This window comes from Cicer arietinum, chromosome 3, assembly GCF_000331145.2.
Source record: "Cicer arietinum cultivar CDC Frontier isolate Library 1 chromosome 3, Cicar.CDCFrontier_v2.0, whole genome shotgun sequence".
Lineage (NCBI taxonomy): Eukaryota > Viridiplantae > Streptophyta > Magnoliopsida > Fabales > Fabaceae > Cicer > Cicer arietinum.
The window spans coordinates 71349978-71365491 of NC_021162.2; the positions used below are offsets into that span (position 1 = coordinate 71349978).

Here is a 15514-nt window from a genome sequence, read left to right on the forward strand (position 1 = left end):
AAAAAAAAAAAATCATTTAATTTTTGTGGGTGCGAATGTCACTTTGAAAATTAGGGGTTAAAAGACTGTTTATAAAATTGGAGCTACCATGCTTAAAAGGTTGAAAAATCCAATTTCACACAAGAAAGACAATTGGCATCAAATGTTTAGGTTCCTTGTATTGGACAAAATTGTTAACAAAAATTAATATCAAATAGTAGTACAAATGTATATTTATAGTACAGTTTTTTACACAGATAGTTTAAATACTACAAATAGAAAATCTTACTATAAAATTGATACATTTATTTAGGAGATATTGCAAATAATAATTATATTGTTTGTTTTTCCTTTTCGAGGGACATTATATATATTCACAAATTATATAGTTTATTAGTTATTTTAAAATTCAAATTATATTAGTTATTTTAATGGAGGATGTAGAATATTAATATTTTCTCTATTCACAATTCACTTTCGAATTTGAATTTTTTGTTTAAGATCAATATTTTAGAGTTTTATTTATTTATTTTTGTAATAAAATAAAATTTACAGTGATTCTTTTTCACGGAAAATAATTGTTTAGTTGATTGTTTTAATTCATAAATGAATTTAGTTTATTTATAAACTTAGTTTGGTTTTGATGAAGTAACCCGAGAGATAAAATCATATAGATTTTCTCTTTTAAGGTCACTATACAAAAATATATTATGAACATCTAATTGATGTAGATGTCAATTATTATAAGATATATATTGCAACCAGATATAAGAATCAACAAAATTAAGATCTTATATTTTTGTATACTCTTTAACTGTAAGTTTTGTTTTATACATTTATTTCATGTATTTTGATAGATGTGAGGAGAAAGAGTGCAAGTGATCAAAGAAATCACCATATTACTACAATAATTCAAAGATTGAAATCTAGATCATTCATGAAGGTTGAAGAAGTTTATCATTAATGAGTTTGATTTTATTTTTAAAAAAATAGCTCATTTTATCGATCAACTCCAATTATGATAATTGATGTCCTTGAATAATAGATCAACTTTTAAGTTTTCACCAAGATTAAAAAAATATAACTTTAAAAATCTTTAAAATGATATTTTATTTAAAAATCACTGACAAAATTGATACTAAAATTCTGACGCGCGCGTAATTAACGAGAAAATATTATTATTTTTATCTTAACTCTTATGTTTCTCCAATTTTTAAGGAAAAGACACTATATCATAATTTAAAGTTTGACTTGAAAATTAATAAAATTTGATTAAAAATTATTTTAGTTAAGATTCAAATTCAATACTCTCAATTAATTCAACACAAAAGCTCCTTAATCATTTGAGAACAACTATTTAACAACAAAAGAAATATGCAATTCTACTATAAGTGTGTGTCCAATGAAATAACTTCAACTAATTATAACAAATCAATTAAGAACATATGAGTTTGAACATTGGTCCAAACAATTTGTAATTTTATTTTACTTACCTTTTGACACCCTTTCTTTTTCTTTTGTGAAATGAGAATTTAGACCAAACTAAAACAATCTGCTATATGAATTGAGTTGTTCCCTACACTATACCTTGGTTGAGAAATATATGGATGGTTAAAAATGGGGATAAGAAAGTGAGAAATTGAGAAACAAGGTTGATTTTAATGAATGATAATGTTATGTTAGTTGTGATGTATTTATAGTAAATGGAAGAAGGAAATGTGGGACAGAGGAAAATGAAAAGTAGCAAGTTTTGGAGAAACCAGATTGAGGTTTTGTGAAACCAGAAGACTGATTCCATAGTTCCATTAATTTGAAGTCCAATTAACAAAAGCGTTGACAAAAGTCCAGTCAGACCACGGGGTGTTAGACAGATCCATTACACAAAGACAACAACCATCTCTTCTCATCACTCTCAAATTTCTAATAACTACATTGTCTCTTTCTCTAACTTGACCCTACCCTCTCAATTTCTATTTTTCTTATCATTTTTTTTATCACATCGATTCTACTGATTTTTTTTATCACCTCGATTCTACTGAGGATAGGGCAATAGTAATATGAAATATCATCGAGAGCTAAATAAAATATAATTAAGAAATCTATGTTTAATTTGACGTTTGTTACCGCAAATTTAACAGTGTTTCACAATGATTTTTAGTAGCTATGACTTATCATAATTTTAAAATTTTTAAAATACACAAATTATTTCAGTAAAGATTCGATTTTGGATTCTAAAAATTAATCTGCCTTTGACTTATATTTCATCAATCACTTGATTTTGTTTTCCTTAAATAATTGTTTTTGTAACATAATCTTGTAATATTATTTTTTGTATAAAATATTATTTAATTACATAAAACTATATATAGATATAGCTGACTTTTGGACATTAATATATTACTGCTCCTTTCCCACTGACCGATTTAATTTATTTTAAATATACACAACACAAAATTGTTAAATAATTGCACAAAGAAATAAACAAATTGGAACACAAATAGTTGAGTGTCTTCATCACAACATCATTTGACTTGATATTATTGTTCTCAAAGATGCCTTGCTCTATCTATCCACCCAATTCATCGTTGTAAACTGTGCAAAGGTGAATAATACAATTTGGAAGGTTGAAATTTGGGTTTTGTGGTTAGGGAGAAATAAAATAGTTTTTTAAGTTAAAGTGACATATAGCTCCACAGTCATATCATATTTTATTAGTATATTAAAGTTTCTTCATCGAGATGGCCTTGTCATTTTTCAATTGGTAGAATGATTTTTTTAATATATTTGCGGTTAATTAAGCTTTTCATTGTTGTAAATTATATACTACTAATATTGTTTTGTTTTCTATATTGGAATATCTCTTGTAGTCTATATAATAAAATTTTCATATAAAAAATATATGAATATATCTACGCCATTGTATTTTTTTATCCTATTTCGAATAGACGTTATTTATTTATTTTTCTTTTAAATTTATTTTAATTTACAATTTCGTTTCATCGTAATAACTTTAATATTCGACCAATTATTTATGTATTGATATAAGAACACCTTTATTCATTCTAGTTTGGCTCCTGCTTAATTAAATTTTGTTGTAGTAACTTCGTTAGTGTTTGAACTTTGAATTCAATTACCTTCTAGTTATATTTTTATTTTTGATGGCTATTAATGTCTTCTAGAATTATTCATTTATTAATCGAAAATCAATTCAATCTGCGTACATTTATTTACTTTCCACGTCATCATGTTAAAACTTTTAATAGTGGCTATGTGCATGTTTTATAGCTGCGGCAATATTTTATTATCAGCCAGCATAATATAATACTCTCGATCGATCGCTTTGTATTATGTTTTCTTTAATTTATTCATTGCTTCTACTTTATATTGTTTGAATGGTGATATAGAATGTGATGCATTTCAAATCTTCGAAGTTAATTGGTAATGATCACACTCTTCAGGCGATGATAACTTTACTTAATTTTCTTTTGAATGCGGCTCAGTGATCCTCTTTCAAAATTGTTCAAATTAATCTGCTAAACTAGTTACACGTTTTTTATTAAAAAAATTAAAGCAATGAAATGGTACTTCAAATCTAAAATAGTTTTTCTTTTTTTATAGTTTATTAAACATTTACTCAAAGATTTGTGTTTTACTTCCTTCCAAATACACTGATAGTAATCAAATCCTATTCTCGTATAATATTGGACTGTTTTTTAAGAGCTTGTTAACCATAGTTTTTTTACCATAGTTAGTTTTTTAATTCGGCTGTTATTTGATTAGTAGTTTAGATAATGTTGTTTTAGGTGTTGGTTATCTTTTCCCTTGGTAGTTAGTCAGTAATTTTCTCTCCTTGTGTATTAAAGATGTAAACTTTGATACAAATCAGATACTTTCATTATATGTTAATTATAGATTAGTTATTCTAATTAATTTTTTATTTATTTGAATATATAATTAAACTTCATTATACTTACTATTATTGTAATAATTTTTTTATTTGATCAATATAAAAATTATATTTATTTTATTCTCTTACAAATTTAATATTAAAATATTTTGCCTATTTTATTATTACGTACTTTCAACTCTTTTTTTCTAAGTTTGTTCTCGATCTATGATGTATATATATATACAAATTAATGTTTCTGTATTTTTTTTTCTTCCAATTTTCTGGAGAATAAATTAATGATAAGAGGTATATTCAGCATTGTGATATGTGATCTTTCAATTTAAAAGAACTTCATATATCTTAAATCGTTATTGTAATCAACTATATCGAGAATTAATCTTATATTTTTATTATATTTGTAGAATGCAATTATATATTTAATATTTAATTTTATTTTTTATTGACGTCAAATATTATAAAATTATTATAAAAAACTGTTATATATATCATATCTCTTTTATATATAATATTGAATTTATTTATAGTTTATATAAAATTTAATCATTTACCCTTAAATCTAATATGACAACGTAAATGTAAGCATAAGAAGATAGAAAAGAACCCCAAATATACACGTGGACCAAATCAAATTATAAATAGTGTGGCTTTCTAGGAAAGGAAGCTTTTTATCCGCACAAAAACAAGCATTACAGGGAAATGAAATCTCATATGCCATTGCCAAGTCTCACCGAGTAATGACGTGTGTAGTGTGTGTACTGGGTCCTAACAATTTGGAACTATAAACTATCTTACAGACCGTGATCATTAGTTTTTGGTTTTAAAATGAACCTTGGTTTTTAATTTAATTTGAATATAATTTCTCTTTAAAATTTAAAACAAAAAATGAATTTATAATTTTTGTTTTTTACTTAAATTAACATGTCACCACTATATATATAGACAATAAATATAATTATGGTTTCAACAACTATTGACCACTTCCACCTACTACATTCGACCACCACCACCACCATTCATCCAACTTTTTACCACTCTCAACATCTTTAACTACGCTCACCACTGACAACCATATGACACCACTTCTAATAATCGTCAATATCACCAACCACCCACCTTCAACCACTATCTGTCATCACCACCACCATTTCAGATGTCTGTCAATATAAACATCGTTTCAATAATCATTGACTACTACCCCAACCACATAATCAAACATTAATCGAACAACTATTGATATCAAAGACTCCAACATATTATTATTATTAATATTTTTTATTGTGGAAATCAAACATCATTTACCTCCTTATAACTCTACTCTCTACTTGTCACACCTCATTCATCAAATATATCTTATATCCTCTCTCCACTAACACATTATTACATTGTTCAGTTCTTATTATGTTATTACCTATGATGGCCTATATTTTCTCACGTGAAATTTTATAAAATAATAGTAATAATAATTAATATAATGTAGAAAGGAATAAATACAATTAATCTGTACAAAAAATAATATATTTTAACTTGAATGATTTCACCATATAACATTTCTTTATCTTTTCAAATAGTGTAAACAAAAAAATCATTACTACTAGTATTGGCAAACCGTCGTAATATTTTACAGATTATATTTTAATCCTAAAAATTAAATCGTTAATAAAAAAATATAATTTTAATAATTAAAAATTATTTTAAATTATTATATTGTAACTAAATAACATACAAAATTTAAAGTACTTTGTTTAAATTGTAAATAATATTTTCATATAACTTAAATATAATATTAGAGTAATCAAAATGAAAAAATTAAAAATATTAATATAACTTTTTAAATTTTAAAGTATATTATAAAAAAAAAATTGTACTCTTCACCAATTGAAGCTCCTGTACTATTGTGAATGTATAGTTAGACCTAAGTATTAGTAATTAATTAACCATTAATCACTAACATCAGTTATTTAAAAAAAAAAAGATAGTATTAGTGATTGATAAGCTTCACATTTGTCCTATGTCCTCGATTCATTGGATGCCATTTTTCCTAATTCACTTGTCCCACCTCACGTTAATGTCATGCCGTGAACTATAAGCTGTGTTTCATACCATTTTATGGTCTGTCACCCAATCACAATTTTAATAAATTTGTGTAACAACACACACAGAATACAACTTTGTTTTTTATGGCTATAATCACACGCGGATTCAAGATTCTACAAACCAAATAATTTAAGCCCATATATTCTGATGAATTATTTATGGAAATGTTGATAAATTAGTTTACAGCTTATTAAGCTAGTTTATAAATTTATTTAATTAAAATATATGTATTTAATAAATAAGTTTTTTTAGTTAATTTATAGTTTATTTTGATACGCTATTTCAAGAAGCATTTGAGCATATAGTTTATATATTTTTTTTTATATTTTCTTTTATTTATAACTTTATTATTATATTTTTATTATGTTTATGTAATACAAAATAACTATCTCACTTAATCACCATTCTCTCATCCACCAGATCACTAACGTATATCTTATTATCGATGACTAGAGTTTTACTCAGTTTGTTTAATTACTTATCAAAATAAATAAATTTCATGTTATTCATTTTACAAGAAATTAATTAAGGTATGCATTGTCATATTTATTATTATTTCTTCATCTTCAAATTTATCGTTGTGATAAAATTAAATTTATTTTTGTGTCAAATTGTAAACAGAATGAATTGTATTGTTTTTACAATTACTATTTATATACACGAAGTTTGTTAAAAAATTTAGAGAACTCTTAAAACTTGTTTTTGTATTGTAATAAAAAAAATGGTGTAACAAAAAAAAAATCATGTCATTTTATATTGTAATATTTTTTTTATTATTTTTAATTAAATAATTATATCATTTTATATTATTTAATACTAAATTTACCAAACATTCAATTCATTAGTTTTTTTCTATAAATCTTCAGTTATCAATTAACATTTCAGCTATCAACCATCTTTTCAGCTATGAGTTAATTTATAATTTAATTTTATCAAACGGAGTCTAAGTCTAACAATTAATTTATTTATATATGAATATCAAAGCGAAGAAATGTTTGTTGTAATTTGTAAACCTTATGAAGAGATGTCCCTAAGTCCTAAGTCAACTTACAAATGTCAATATTATTATGTTTGATGTTTTGTCTCAATTGTATAAATTAATTACAATGAAATTTATGACGTCTTCTAAAATTAAAATAAATAAAATAATAAGAGAATCTTATGATATGGTGTACTCCAAACTTCAAACCAACATCATGAGTCCGTGACTCCTAAGAATAACAACTATATATTGATTATTATATCATATATACTCCTTAGTTAACGATTAGTTTTATTGTGTTTTATTTTTTATTTTTTGAAAACTATTTTATAAATAAATTTTAAAAAATTATTTTTAAATAGAAAATTTAAAAAAAACTATGTTTGACAACTTCAATTTTTAAAATAGTTTTTGATTAGAGAGTTAAAAAAATTGAAAAATAAAAAATAAAACACTATCTATCTATTTAATTTTTTTGGTTTTAAAAAATATAATATTAAAAATAATTTTTAAAAACAAATAATCTAAACAAATTTTTTAGTTTTTAAAATACTAAAATAGAGTTTTTTTAGGCCAAATCAAACAAATCCTAAAATAGAGTTTTTAAATTTTGTTGGCTATTCCAAGCAAGTGGCATTATGAAATGATGCTATAAGCCAACAATATATATTAGCAGTAAAAGTACAGATAATTTGGGCAAGAGAATATTTACAAGTTTGAATCCTTTCATATTTCAATTCAATTTTTTTTTAATTCCTCTAAAACATTTTTTTTAATTGAAAATTTATATTGAATAAATTATACATATAAAATTTTACACAAATTTAAAATCATTTAATATATTATGGAGACATAAGAAGATTATTGATGTTCAATAAAAATGCATATGATATTAGTTTAAATTTATTTTAATAATATATCAAATAATTTTATATTTATGTAAAATTTTACATATATGATTTATAAGATATACACTTTCAATAAAGATGATTGAAATATATTTGAATTGAAATATTCTAAATCTTAAAAGCCGAACTAATATTACTATAGATTTTCTTTTTTCGGTCAAATCTAATCGTAGAATTAGATGTTGAAATAAACATTCTAACCTTATATATAAACAAAAATTAATAAAAAAATATTTTATCTAACCTAAATTTTTTCAATTTTTATTAACCAACTTTTACTTATTAAAGGAACCACGTTATTTTAGGATCTCAATTTAGTAATTTTGGTGAATTTTTTCATTGATGCTTAGTTCTTAAAATAATCACAAAATGGAAGATAAATACAGACAATTTTTTTTGAATAAACTAAACTTGAAATAAGAATACTTTATAAATCTAAAGTATATCTAATAAAATTATTTTCATTTTTTTTAATAACTGGAGCTTGGCTCCGAAAAAACAAAAATAAATAGAACTAAAAATTTATACAAAGGACAACTAAACTGTCACAGAATGTTAAATTTAAATTAATCAAAAGAGAACATATAGCTATAGCTAGACATGTGCACTCTATTAATCTTATTGTGTCCCAAATTGAAATTTACTATCATTTAACTTAAAAAAATTAAAATGTAATAAATCACTTAGAATTAAAGGAAGTGTCATCATAAAACAACATCATATTAAATGAGTGGTCTATAAACAAATATACTAAAATATTTTTATATGATTTACTAAACAAACTTTTAAATGATGGTATAATTAGAGTCCTTATAACGATTCATTTGTTGAGTCCATTTAATCTTTTTTAGAAAATTTTATCTTATAACCTACACCTTATATCTTTACTCTCAAATTTGAATGAGATTTTTTCAATTTATCCTTGTTTTAAAAAAATAAAATTGGAAATCACTATTTTTGAAAAACACAACAAACAAAATTACAAATCAACAAACTTTATCATAACAGTATAATTTTTTTTCGAAAACACATTAAAGTGTATATTGAAAATTTTGAAGTTTGAGTTTTAAAACAAAACAAAAATATTTTAAAAAATTCAAATTACATTTGTGTTTTGGAACAATACTATATTAAAAAAAACAAAATTATAAATAAATAAACTTTTTAAAAAGTGTCAGAACATTAAAAAAAAAAAAACTTTCAAAAACACATTTTGTTCACAGTGTTTACCAAAAATTTTGATTTAAATTTTATGAAACACATTAAGTTTAAGTTTTTAGGAATAAATTTAAATAAAAAAAATTTAAATTTAAAAGTTTTTAAAACGCATCTGTGTTTTAAACCAAAAAATATTAATTTAAAAGTTTTTAAAACGCATCTGTGTATATTAATTTTTTAAAACGCAATTGAAGAAGATGAAGTAGGACACTTTTGTTTTGTTTTGTTTTTTTAAAAATAAAATGAAATAAATAGTTTATATATATATATATATATATATATATATATATATATATATATATATATATCGTAAATATGAGTATAAAAAAAAGAATATGAGATAATAATTTCCTATTTTTAAAAATAAGGTTGGGTTGGGCTGACCCTCTAAACTTTGGGCTGGTCCATGTTTGATTTAAAAAACAAATAATATTTCTTGATTTTGTTTTTTCTTCATTGTCTAAAAAACTATATACCTTAATTTCTTAGTTCAATCCGAGTCAGTTACAGAATAAAAACAATTTTTTTTTACAGGAAATAAGAAAACCACAAAATCATTAAATCGAAAAAATGAAACACCTACAAACTAAAAACTTAAAACCCCCTTTAAACTTGTGAGCAACACTATTTTATTCTCTATTGTGGTGTTATATTAATAATACTTATCTAGACTATAATAAGTAACTCAAATAAGAAATCACATTTTGAACACTATAATTTTATAAACATTATATTAAAATTATATTTTCTAATAATATATTTAAATATGTCAAAAACTAAATAAGGTTAATATGCGTAAATTATTATAAGTTGAATATATAACAAAAAAAATTAAAATTTAATATAATAATTATAATAGTAAAAAGGGTATTATTTATATTTATTTAAATAAACTGACCTAATAGTTCTAAAAGCCTTATTCGGTGACTGTAACATGACCTTTTTAACTAATTATGTTTTTAAACTGACCTAATTTGGTATGATTTGGACCTAATGTAGACTAAAACGTAAGTCTCTGTCGATCGGTCTAACCTATTTTATCCCTACCAGCACTTACAAAGGGCTAAGATCAACACCCTCTAAATACCCAATAAATATAAATAAAACTATTCAAAATTGATAACCCTTAAACAACTAAGGAAATTAATCTACCATTAGTACAAATCTACTTGGTATCCTTTTACATTATATTAAAATTACAATTAACTCTAATACGAATTATAAGATTGTACAACAAACACTCTTATTGTTTGAAAACATAATGATTATTTTGCAAACCAAATTCTTCAAACACTAACTAGCCAAATCTTGAGAGTGAATTCAAAATTAAAGGCTTTTAGAATCCTGAGAATAATATTAGTACTAAAATTATGGTCCAAGTTTATAAATGATTGACAACATCCATATTTTTCATAATTCCAATATCATACACCATAAATTTTTAATATTTTTTTATAAGAATCGTGCCAAAAAAAAATGTACATTTGATAACATTTATTCGAATAATATTATTATTCTTAATGTCTCATAATAATTATAATTGACTCTTTTGCAAAAATAAAATTGTTCTAAAATGAATAATCTTTTAATTAATAATATATATATATATTATTTATATAATTTCTAATGTAATATATTCCACTATGTATTTATAACATCAACAAAATATCAATACTTAACAAAAATAATTTAAGAAAAATAATATTTTATTTCTTTTGTGTATACAACTTTTATAATATGTACGAATGAGTTAATTTGAGAGGAAGAGAATATAATATGCAACATTTAGGTGTTTAAAATAGATATACAAACGTTTCGGATATTGCACAAGTAACATTGATTTCCTCTGTTTTTACTTAGGAGCATAGAAAAGGTTGTCTCCGCCAGCAGCAGATTCATCCAATTTATTTCTCAAATTCGATAGAATCCAATAAACCAATCCTGCAGAAAAGAAGCTAACAAACCAAGCACTATTATAAACAACAACAAAAGTTTCAGAAACTGATTTTAAGATTCCAACTTTATGCAAAAAACCGGGAATCACCGGTAACATTCCAACAACTAGTGCCACAATTGCTTTCACATTAAATCCACTTGAGTAATAGTAAGCACCATAAGGATTTCTTGAATACAAATCTTCAATGCATAAATTAGTTTTCTTCAAAATATAATAATCCACTAGAATAATTCCACCAATAGGACCCATCAATGCTGAATATCCAACTAGCCAAGTATAAACAAAACTCTCACTTGATTTAAGAAGCTTCCAAGGTTGAAATGCAATTCCTAACAATGCTGTTAATAATGCCCCTTTTCTAAAATTGAACAACTTTGGATTAAGATTTACAAGAGCATTTGATGGTGCTACAACATTGGCTGAAATATTGGTTGTAATTGTAGCTAGGCTTATACCAATTATTGCAAGAATTGTAGTTACAAATCCACCAATTTGACCAAGTAATTGAATTGGGTTGGAAATAACATGACCAAAAATAATTTTTGTTGATGATGTCACTACAATACCAACAAATGTGAATGCACCCATTAAAATAGGAAAACTAGCTTGACCAATAATTTGATCATTTTGGCTTTTAGCATATCTTGTAAAATCAGGGATGTTAAGAGCTAGGGCAGCCCAAAAACTTATATTAGCGGTTAAAGAAGGGAAAAATAAAGACCAAAATTGTGAATTAGTGAGCCTAGAGGATAATGAGAGCATGTGACCAAATCCATTAGTTTTAACATAAGACCAAATCAAGAGGCAAGAAGTTAGTAGAATAAGTATTGGAGATGAGTATTTTTCAAGCTCTCTAATCCCATCAATTCCTTTCCACACAATTGATAATTGAGCCAACCAAAAGGCTAAGAAGCAAAAAAATTCTAATGGGGAGGTGCCAAGCCAAGGTAGACATTTAGATAATGTAGTTTGTTTTATTGAATTTGGTAAAAGAAGGAAAATTGCTTCACCACCAATCCAAGATTCAATTCCATACCAGCCACAACCAACTAAGGCCCTTAGGAGAGTTGGAATGTGAGCACCATGGATACCAAAAGACGATCTAGCTAGGACCGGAAATGATATGCCATAACGAGTACCTACAATAATAAATTTCAAGATTTTATGTTACATGGATTATTTCTTCATCCTAAATTTCTATTATAAAAAATAATAGTATGCATAGAAATAGTCATATAAGTTCATGAGGAGATACCAAATACACGATGTATCATATATGTTCCACAACTAATATATATAATTTTTGGGTAATTTAAATATAAATTTGACTTTTCTATTTCAACTATATTATTTTTTAGAGTGTGTTTGAATGAAATAGTTTTATAAGGTAATGTAACTTTGGAAGCCAATCTCAAATTTTATTTGGATAATAAATACGAGAAATTTTTAAACGGAAGAAATTTTGTAATGTGTTTTTTAACTTAAATTTAAAGAATTTTAAATATTATTTAAAAATTTGAAATTCTTTTTTTGCTTTATAAAATGTGTACTACAAATTGGTCCATATAATTTGTTAAAATTATGCAATTTGGTCGCTACACATTTTTAAATTTTAATTTTTTTACATATCAGTCCCTCAATTTCCTAAAATTGTAAATCTGACCCTATTTTTTAAAATATAATTTGGACCAACTTTGATTTTTATATTTATATTTTTACCCCAATTTTTTTAAAATTTATAAAAACAACCCAACTATAAATAAACTCTCATTGTTATATTTATGCATTGTTTTAAACTCATCTAAAGTGAACAAAAATTATAGTGTATCCAAACAAAAAATTATTAAATGAATAATCTTTATTATCCTATTGAAACAAAAAAATTACAAATAAAAAGTATTTAATTAAAGCATATTGCATTTTAAATTCTCTAGAATTTTCAACTTCATCATCCAAACATACTCTTAGAACATTTATAATCTTTGCATTGAAAAATGAGAATTTGTATAACACTTATCGATTAAGTTAAAGATAATTTGGCACTAATTGGAGGAAAATGCTTCTAATAATGTTTTAACATTTAGATGCATATATAAGTACCTGGATGACCAGTGAGGACAAGTGGAACAAAAAGGATCATGTTGGCTACAACCACAGTTGCTATGCCTTGCCACCAAGCCATTCCAAGATCAACAAGACTACCAGCAAGATAATAAGAAGGGACTCCCACAACAAGTCCTACCCAAAGGCCAGCCATTTCCATTCTAGAAAATGTCCTTTGACTTGGTGTAGTTGGTTTGAGATCATCATTGGAAAGTGTAGGATCAGGCTCTATTTCAAAACTTTGTGAAGAAGAAAAAAGGACTTTATAATTGGAATATCTCAAAGAAACATTATTAGCTAAGGAAAAATTATGGTTTTGGGAATGGAAGGTCTTGTTTATTTTTCTTGGTGATGAAAAAAGGGTGAGAGTGTGAGAAGGCCTTGGATTTTTTGAATTTGCAAGAAAAATATTCGGGTGAGAAGAAGAAATATTGAGGTTGAGACATTTTGATACCATGTTCATTGTATAGTTCTTAGAAATTCAGATTCTTGTTTTTAAAGTTGTAGAAACTAATTATTATATTCACATCTCATGTGAATGAAAGAGCGCAATTATATATGATCAAGTTTAATTTCGGTTACTTCTTATCATGTGCAACGTTGACAAATATCATTTTTATTTTATTCTATTCATTGTTTAAAGAAATATAAATACATATTATAAGACCATGATTGAATAAATAACTTTTTTTGAACGAAGCAAAAATGTCTTTTATATTAACATTAAAAGTATCGAGAAATATAGCTACATATCTACCGTCATGTTGGAAAAATAAATGGATTAATAATTAATTAAATTTTTAAACTCAAGTGGTTAATTATGAATCGTTCAATAAGATTGAAATTCAAATAGATTAAATATTTCTTAATTTAACTTTAATTAATTCTGAGTCGAAGTCAAATTATTGTGACTTTTTTCCATTAATAATTAGGAGATTAAAGAAAAATAAAATTATTGCACCAATCATCCAATACAACTTCACCCCTTTCCAACCAATTCCAACAATATAACCCCTTCACTTCCTTGTCATATTCCCCACTACCAACTTTAATTTTTAAATGTATATCACTTTATTATTTCCTTTCTAAAATATCCAAATGACTGCGAAGTAGATAATAAAAAAAATTCTTCCTATTAAAATAATTACTCAATTCTCGATCCCCATTTCCACACCATCTATCATTTATCAATGATCAACTTCTTCAACTTTGATATCTTTATGGGTGTAATTTTTGGGCTTTTATTTCGGAATTTTGGAATTTTAATTTAGGGATTTTAAGATTTTTGTGGTAAAGATTTTGATTATTGGAAGTGGACGTTTTAAAAAAGGTGATTGATGGATTGAATTTTTTTATTTTTCTAAATTGTAAAAGATGAAAGATTGATAAATTTCATATGTTTTTTAAGAAACCAAGAATTGTATTTCTAAAAAAATCGGTGGAAAATAAAATAATTAAAAATATATAAAAATTAGTCATATGTAATAGACACATTAACATTTTTAAATAAAAAAATAATCATGTATATATATTAAAAGAAAAAAATTTAGACGAAAAAATAAAAATAAATGATTCAATTGTTATAACTAATTATAAGATAAAGAACCTATAATATAATGTTGTCTATAAAATTTAACATTTTTAAAAGCTTTATTGTAAAATATATAGTTTAAATAAGCTACTATATAATGTTATATTATAAAAAAAGTCATGCCAGACATATCAAAACTTAAGTTTCCTAAATAAATTAATATGAAACTTGTCTTTAATTAGGCGTCATATCAAACATCAAGAAAAAGTCAAATCACACATTAAAAAAAGTAATTAATAACATAAAAAAGTAATTAATCAAAAATGTCATATTACACATAAAAGAACTTAATTTGATAAAGACGTAAATATAGAATGAGTCTTCAACTAAGATTATATATCATATCAAACTTTTAAAAATATCAAATCATACTTAAAAAATTAATTTATACCAAGTAAAAGATAAAATTTATTTATGTAAAGATTAATTCAATCCATATCTTTTTACCTCTGATTATCACCCACAATAAAATTATGAAGAATAAATACAACAAGGTAGATTGAATTATAATTTATAAAAGTTATGTTTAAAACCTTTGTAAATTTATTTTAAAATTATTAAGTCTCCGACACTTAGTTTATATAAAAAAAATGTAAAAGATTGGACAAAAATAGATTTATAGAGAAAAAAAACAGTTTATTAATAAAACCATATGCAAGAATAATAAACAAAGGGTAGAGAGCATATGTCCTAGCAATTTTACTTGTTTACCGAACTTGGTAGCTAAAGATTTGACAAAAATAGATTTATATAAAAAAAAAAAAAAACATTT

General features: G+C 24.2%; 2 protein-coding genes across 2 annotated transcripts in view; both read right to left on the reverse strand.

The window, feature by feature from the left end:
* Positions 1-1649, reverse strand: part of LOC101511637 (probable 2-oxoglutarate-dependent dioxygenase SLC1) — a 5326-nt gene extending 3677 nt beyond the window's left edge. The window contains exon 1 of the mRNA XM_027332495.2: positions 1473-1649. The gene's annotated coding sequence lies outside the window, so the exon portion shown is untranslated. The remainder of the gene's footprint in view (positions 1-1472) is intronic.
* Positions 1650-10779: 9130 nt separating this feature from the next.
* LOC101513252 (purine-uracil permease NCS1-like) lies at positions 10780-13686 on the reverse strand. The gene is made up of 2 exons (XM_004494043.4): positions 13149-13686; positions 10780-12187 (listed from the first exon to the last, which is right to left on the reverse strand). The coding sequence occupies exons 1-2, from the start codon at positions 13612-13614 to the stop codon at positions 10944-10946; spliced, it is 1710 nt and encodes a 569-aa protein (XP_004494100.1). The 5' UTR covers positions 13615-13686; the 3' UTR covers positions 10780-10943.
* Positions 13687-15514: the final 1828 nt, after the last annotated feature.